This window comes from Gymnodraco acuticeps, unplaced genomic scaffold (assembly GCF_902827175.1).
Source record: "Gymnodraco acuticeps unplaced genomic scaffold, fGymAcu1.1, whole genome shotgun sequence".
In the NCBI taxonomy this organism is placed as follows: Eukaryota; Metazoa; Chordata; class Actinopteri; order Perciformes; family Bathydraconidae; genus Gymnodraco; species Gymnodraco acuticeps.
The window spans coordinates 92,121-99,408 of record NW_022990512.1 but is presented as its reverse complement, the minus strand read 5'-3'; the positions used below and the strand labels follow the sequence as shown (position 1 = coordinate 99,408).

The window sequence follows — 7,288 nt, the reverse complement described above, 5'->3', positions numbered from 1 at the left end:
TTCTCATTTATTTTAATGCTTTGAATGAATCATAAACGAACTTTGAAAAATAATAATTATAATTAATTTGCATAAAGAATGAAGAGTATACAACCCACAGAGAAGACAAATTCATAAATTGTAGGCATATCATTTTTCACTGTTTGTGCAGTGGTAGTAATTATTATTCAAATCAATCAACTACGTTTTATGGAAGATATTGCTGTATATATAATTTAACAACATGAATAGAGGTTTCTGTACACCTAAAATACTGAAGTTTAAGTTACTGTCCTGATGTGTATCATTCATTTGTTCATGTTGTGTCTGGTGGTAAGATTAATAAAAAAAAAAAAATATATATATATATACAGTACATACAAAGAGGAAAGTCTTTATTAAACAAACATTTTACAAACATTTTATTCTTGGAAGGTGCCTCCAGCATCATAGAAACAGTCAATGCTGCAGAATCCTGCCAGCTCATCTTCCGAGTACATCCCAGAGAGTTGTCCTCTGCGCCCATGTCCCCTGTAGCCTTCCGAGTCCTTGTACCGGTTGCGGCACTGTATGCAGCTGGAGATCTGGAACGGGATCCTGTAGGTCTTGGTGTACTCCACAGAGTACTTCTTCCAGGTCACCACACCTGATGAGAAAAGAAAAGAAGGACTCAATTGTCTAAAACGTAGGTTCAGGTTATTTTTTATTTAAGCCAGAAGCCTACAGCTGCCACCCAAAAAAAACCTTTGCGCTGGCCTTTCTTCAAGCCAGACAAGCAGTCATGTCACCTATAGCTTATTGTGGTTCTATAAGTGAGTGACTTTACCTGTAGCATAGAGATGCTGTGCACATAAAAATGTGGGAGTCTAAATGAAAGCGTAACTATATACCGCATGGGCGGCCATGGCTGAAGGGTTAGTGAGCCCGACTGGGAAGCCTCCAGGGGGCCTCAGAAATGTGTCAAAGTGTCCCTGAGCAAGACACTTAACCCCAACTGCTTACCCGAGGTGCTGCCCCCATAGCACCCACTGCTCCTGTTACATGCAAACACCTCATTTCACTGTGACAAACCTGAAGAAATAACCAGCAAGCTAGTACAAATCAGACATTTTCAACCCATGATAAATCTAGAGCTCTAGACACATTTGAAATAAAGCTGGTTTGTTGGTCCTGTCCTTAAACAAGGCAGAATTAGAGACATACAACTTACTGTCAAGCCAGGCAAAGTGTGCTTCCTGCAGAAAGTAGTCCTCTCTCACCACCTCCCAGAACCGTTTACATGTAAGAGCCAGGGTGCGGATTGCAGGGTCGCCATCCTCCAGCACCACAAGGACGAAGTTCTTCAATAAAGTCTCCGCAGGCAGCTGTGAACATGTAACGAGAGTCATTACAAAATATTGTTGGAATAATACGTTTCTATCATCAACTTGTAACAAGGACGGTGTCAAAGGATCTTTCATTCTATAACCATCACATTTGTGTCCTACAGATAACATAACGACTCTGCCAGTGAAAAAAAAATGTATTGCCCTCTGCAAATTTGGTCTGGACCCGCTCGGTTGTAATTGGATTTCACTGCCACCTTAGTTGTGGGGCACCAATCAGGGCCAGCATGCAAAATTGCAAATGTTGGGTTGGTTTATCCTCAGAGAACTTTTTTTTAAAATCAGCCCCTTGGAAATGCAGGTTCCAAACAGATTCCAGACTAATATCTATACGCAGTGATATTAGTCTGGCTATGCCAGGCTACAGATAACATATTGCATTGTATGTAGTTATTGTTGAGTATCGGATTAAGATACAGCATTTACAAAGCGGCAAGATAGAATGTCTACATGGAGCTCACCTCTAACTGTTTATGCGACTAAAGTGAATTGCTTAGATGTGCTTCACATAAAAATATCACAGTATAGCCACTTGCCTGCAAAATGCCAACGGCCATTCCCTCTGGCTCCTCCATCTTGGAATTTTTCGAGGGGACCGGTTCCTTGAATGAGATACATATTACCTAATGGCTTCGTAGGTGTCAACACAAGTTTCTTGGCTCTGTAAAACGTTTATTTCTTACCATGGTGACCTCATCGCACTGTCTCTTCCTGGGGATCCTCGTCAACGGTGTCACACTTCCGCTGTCAATCTGTGTTCTCATCTGTTGGCCCTCCACTGTGAAGTGGGCAAATCTACGTCCATGGCTGTAGTAAATCAAATCCAAATTACATTGCTGACAGATTATTGCTAATAATATCTTTACAGTTTTTTTGATTATTTAACAACACTCGTACCGTTCAACCTCAAGATTCTCCACCAACAGTGTGCACCACCACCTCCTCAAACAGGGCATGTCATGCTGAAGAACAGAAGAGTACAATACATTAACAGATAATTTTATTTGGAAGCCCAACTCACTATTTGCCTAACAGACCCACACGTTAACATCAAACAAAGCACAATGAGCACAAACATCTGCCTCCTCAGAAAAAAGAAAACCAAAGTGAAGGGAAACACTCTTTGGAAGGACCAGAGGGGTGTCCTTTAATGGACCAAACCCCAAAATATAATCGCACTATTTTAAGCATATCAGCATTGATTATATACTTACAATTGTGAAATCAAATGGAGCCTCCATCACAACATACCAGGTGTACTGCAAATATAGCAAAGTTGTGTTGGTACAATTTATTTTGCATGCTTCGAAACTCAGCATGCAGAATAGAGAGAGAGGGTGGGGGGGCATTCTATTGCAACAAAATATTAATTAATGACTTTAGGTGGAACTGAGGCAATGGGAAACAAGTAACGCTGTGTCAGAGAGTACTGACATTTGGACAGTGTTCCTTTTACAGATGAGCCCAGTGCCAGTTAAGTGAAGGAGAAAGCATAATGGTTCGCCCTTCTGGAAACCTTTAACTCACCATTAGCATGAAGACCCCACAGTCATTTCCCGATAGCTGTTTTGGGAGACCCTGTTTAAAATACACATTTAATTGAAAGAAAACGACAAAGTTCAATGGCTTAAAGATGTAGGAATGTGGCTTGGTGGGTTGTAGGGTGGGTTAATTTGACCTCCAACTAACCTGCCCCAGGGTTATCATTATAGCTTCTTTTTTTTGGTGCATTTATTGTGAATTTATTATGTTGTACCATGTATTGTTAGTTGTCAAGATGTTGAAGGTTTACATGGACCACAATGAAAACAAGCCTTTGGCTTTTTTTGTAGTGTTCTGTCAGTGTTAATGTACTGTACTGTCAATAAAGTATTCAATAAATGATAACCACAGTAAAGTAAACGTGTGAAATTAGAAATAGATTGTTGTAATAGCTAAAAACTAATAAATGCTCTTTGCAAATTAGTTTTACCTCAATATCCTGGCCTGTAAATTCTGACCATGCTCCTCCTGGGATGACATGCTGTGCAAGAGCCCTGATAGAAAAAAGTAAATCAGTATCTTCCAGAAATACTCACCACAGTTGTAAAGGTTCAAGCTAGTCTGGGGAACAGAACTCCCAAAAAGTATTTATAACATTTTTGAAAAAGTCTGGGGAACACAACCGTTTTATAAAATTTGAGTTAGGAACCCAAACTGGTTTCATTGATGAACCGGTTCCAATGTTGACATGCGAAATATAATCTACCGTATAGGGTTCGGCGCTAATCACTTCCTTTAATCAATGCCAGCATGTTGACAGCAGTTAATTGCAAAACAGTGACATCACGTGTACGCTGCTGTAATTTACTTGAACATGTTAAAATGTTATTACAACCACCTTAAAATACATGCAACCCCTAAATAAATGCAGAGCAATGTAGGGCTGGGCAATACATCCATTTTATAACAATATCATGACATTAGAATAGACATAACAATAAGTGTTAAGAACATAAGTGTTATCTTTTCCTGGTTTTAAAGGCTTTACAGTAAAGTGATATTTGATTATGTCCGTATCACCCAGTGCCAACAGTTTGCAGGTCTGAGAACACGACTGCCAAATAAATATTTACTTTAAAACGTTTGAGAAAGTCTGGGGAACACGACTTTCAGCAAACAACTTTTAAAACCTCAAGATCTTTTGATAAGGCTGTGGCGCAAAGCCTTGTCCCCTGTAATATTGTGAGTCCAGGTAGAGAATCTCTCCCTTTAATGGCTTCATAACCTATAGGGAAAATAGTCAAAAAAGTATTCACCATTACATTGGTGGCACCGTTCCCCACACTGCTCCCCGGGAGCCGTTCAAAATGGCAGCACACTGCTCCTAACACTAGGATGGGTCAAATGCAGAGAAACAATTTCCCCACGAGGGATTAATAAAAGTCCATTTTATACGATCTTATAATGTAGGTAAATTAATGTTATGGAGATAATTGTCCAGCTCATCTTGTGAGTAATCACTTTGAGATTTGTATAATTTGTTATAAAATTCATAAAAAGTCTGGTTAATCTGTGGAAGGTTATCTTGTTGTCTTTCAGACGAATTGCCTTCATAGCCCTTTCTGCTTGCTGCTTCTTTAATTGATAGGCAAGTACACTCTAAAAACAAATGCCTTGGTCAACAAAGAAAATCAAGGCAACAGTTTGCATCGATGTTTATTGACTTAAGACAACTTCTAATGAAATTGTCTTAAAGCAACAAAGTTATTTGAGTTAGGGGAGAAGGCTTTTCCTCTACAATCAGAGGTGTTTTTAATTACCACTTACTTAATAATTGGTAGCATAAACACAAGTTTTTAAGTTGATTACTCCAAAAATGAAGTTGCTCCAACTAGTTTTACCACATGATTTAAAATGAATTGTAAGTTGTATGTACTTAATTACCCTCATTGTGAACACACGTTTTTAAGTTGACAACCATTTATAAATTAAGTTGCTCCAAATATATTGTATTCAATAGTTTTTTTTCTTAGCTTTTTCATGTTTTTGCCTTTAAAGAAATAAATAAATTGATTCCACAACAAAAATATTAGGCAATTCACTTTTGATTTTGAACTGCAGTTGTTTATTTCAACACATGATGTTTCAATCAGGAGAGAATTCATTTAGTTTGAACATTGATTGACACATGCCATATGATAAGGTGCATGACCACCTGAAATCACAGCTGACTGCAGGAGAACCATTTTATAGTGTGGCTGCAGCTCGCTGATTGGCTGCTGGAGAATGAGGTGAAATGTAATAGGTTAAAGAGAACGCCTGTGATGAGCTGATTATAAGCAGCTGCGGAGTGAATGTATTTACACCCAGTGTTCCTGAAAGAACTTGCGCTGAGCTTCATTTCAATCTTGAAAAAAAAGATAAACACAAATTGAAATTGCCCAACAAATAATAAACACATTAGCCATATTACCATGGGACATGGTCAAACAGCAATTTGCCTATACAGTGCAACTACAAGGCTATCTACTGTATTTGAATGACAAAAGATGACACTATTCACACACATTTCTATTTGTGGGAGTGGAATTGAAATCCTTAACTCAAGGTGTAGAACAATTAACTTATCAAGCCAATTGCGTTACTTACTACAACTTGAATTTAGTTTGAAGTAAATTAATGCAGAAATCAGAGTTCAAATTACACACAATATTAAGTTGATGTAATTACCAACATTATTACGTCAACACAACTTATAAATTAATGTTTGCAATTTAAAATGTTTATCTAAATCAATTAACCCACATGTTTATCTTGCAACCATGCATTTAATTAAGTGGAGGTGAAAGGTGGCCTGAATTTGTTTCAGTATCTTTTTGAGAGAATTAAGCATACATTTGTCAAATGTTCTTTGAGGGGTCCTTAGTTTTAAATGATCTGGTGAGGAGGGTGTGACTTGTTATGTTGAGTGGGAGGCGGAGTCCTCTGCAAAAGTGAGAGTCTTTTTCACCAGTATAATGTCCATCGATGTCTGACTCTGTTTAAAAAGTTCTTTAAGCTTTGTAGCTTTTCCATCAATCATTTTCAGCCAAGCAGTCAGAGGCACCCGCAAGGATGTCTGAAAAACCCTGCATGTAGAGTTGAAATACTCCAAAACAAAATCAGCGGGGTCCTTCCCCAGCGTCACCAACTTGGTCCGGTAATACCATCGCCCCGATGGTCCGCTTTTAGTTTCCCAGACGGTGCTTGTCAGGACTCTTCTCACGGCGGGGGGATATCTCCTTCTTCCTCCACATTGAGGGGCAGCGGTGAAAACTCTTCTTTGATCTCGCTTTTCTGCGTTTCTTTGCTTTTATTTGCAAATATCTTGTACACCGCTGGTTCCACGGTGGTTTCTTGATGCACTACTTCTTCCGATACAGTGGTTGCGTGGAGATCTCTGGAGGACACCAGAGTTAACACAGCCCAATCTGTTGAGGTCAGTGTCGCTTTAACACTACGGGGTCCATACGTTTCTCCATTCTTCAGATTGTAGAAATGCAGTTCATTCGCCATATAGTTGAATACATAAAACATCGCCATTTTTCAGAGTCCATTCTTCATGAAATTCTTCGGCTGGAGGCGTCTGAACCCGGCACATATACTGCATCCGTTTCTTGATTGGCGCTCCGGACGGATGGCGGTAAGTTGTCACAGGCGTCTCGCTGATTAAACCCATATCAAGGCGTCTCTTGGCCATTTTTCTTTTTTGAAAGGTGACTTGGCGAGTGTAAATGACTGGCTTGTTATTTAGTTTGAGCGTATTTCTTTTTTCATCTATTTCTACCCCCTTACTTTTAAATGATCTGGTGAGGAGGGTGGGACTTGTTATGTTGAGTGGGAGGCGGAGCCCTCTGTAAAAGTGAGAGTCTTTTGCAGTCAAACCTTTTTTGTTGTGTGAAGCTGACCGTTGAGCGGCCCGACCAAGCAAGGAGGCAGAGGCAGAGAATTCAAATATAACCCGGTGTGGGCATTTATTCATCGCTGTGGTACAGGATACACAGCCTCAATATTGCTGCCCAGGTGAACACAGTCACCAGCCACAAGGATCTCACCCACACTACCAGCCTCCACCAAACAGGAAACACAGAGCCTAAATACACACCCACTAATCAGCAATTAGACACAGGTGAGGGGGGAGGAGACAACACAGGGCACCAGGTGAACATAATCAGGAGTAACAGAAAGAACGGGAGGGGGAACACTTTTCAAAATAAAAGACATGTGCAATATACAAAGCCCGAAACCGTCAGTCCACAGTGACGAAGCCATCTTCGTCACATTTCCTCCTTCCTCTCCCGAAAGAGAACAGTACCTTATTCCTGTGACACTTATTGATCTTGGCCATTTTGCTGTCCTCCATGTGTCTCCACTCCGCCCGGTGTTTCTGCTTCCCCTTGTGC

At 40.0% G+C, this 7,288-nt stretch overlaps 1 protein-coding gene across 1 annotated transcript; it reads right to left on the bottom strand.

Annotated features, from left to right (window-relative positions):
* Positions 1–378: 378 nt before the first annotated feature.
* Positions 379–4,027, bottom strand: LOC117553199. The gene is made up of 9 exons (XM_034227021.1): positions 3,980–4,027; positions 3,337–3,400; positions 2,892–2,942; positions 2,579–2,623; positions 2,262–2,326; positions 2,048–2,171; positions 1,901–1,966; positions 1,190–1,343; positions 379–625 (listed from the first exon to the last, which is right to left on the bottom strand). The coding sequence occupies exons 3-9, from the start codon at positions 2,898–2,900 to the stop codon at positions 402–404; spliced, it is 687 nt and encodes a 228-aa protein (XP_034082912.1). The 5' UTR covers positions 2,901–2,942; positions 3,337–3,400; positions 3,980–4,027; the 3' UTR covers positions 379–401.
* Between the last annotated feature and the right edge of the window lie 3,261 nt (positions 4,028–7,288).

Bases quoted from the DNA above. Each gene is read 5' to 3' on its own strand.
- LOC117553199 (XM_034227021.1), bottom strand. The intron at 2,327-2,578 runs GTAAGTATATAA...TCTGTTCTTCAG, and splicing joins CTCCATTTGATTTCACAATT to CATGACATGCCCTGTTTGAG. The intron at 1,344-1,900 runs GCAAGTGGCTAT...ACATGTTCACAG, and splicing joins TGGCCGTTGGCATTTTGCAG to CTGCCTGCGGAGACTTTATT.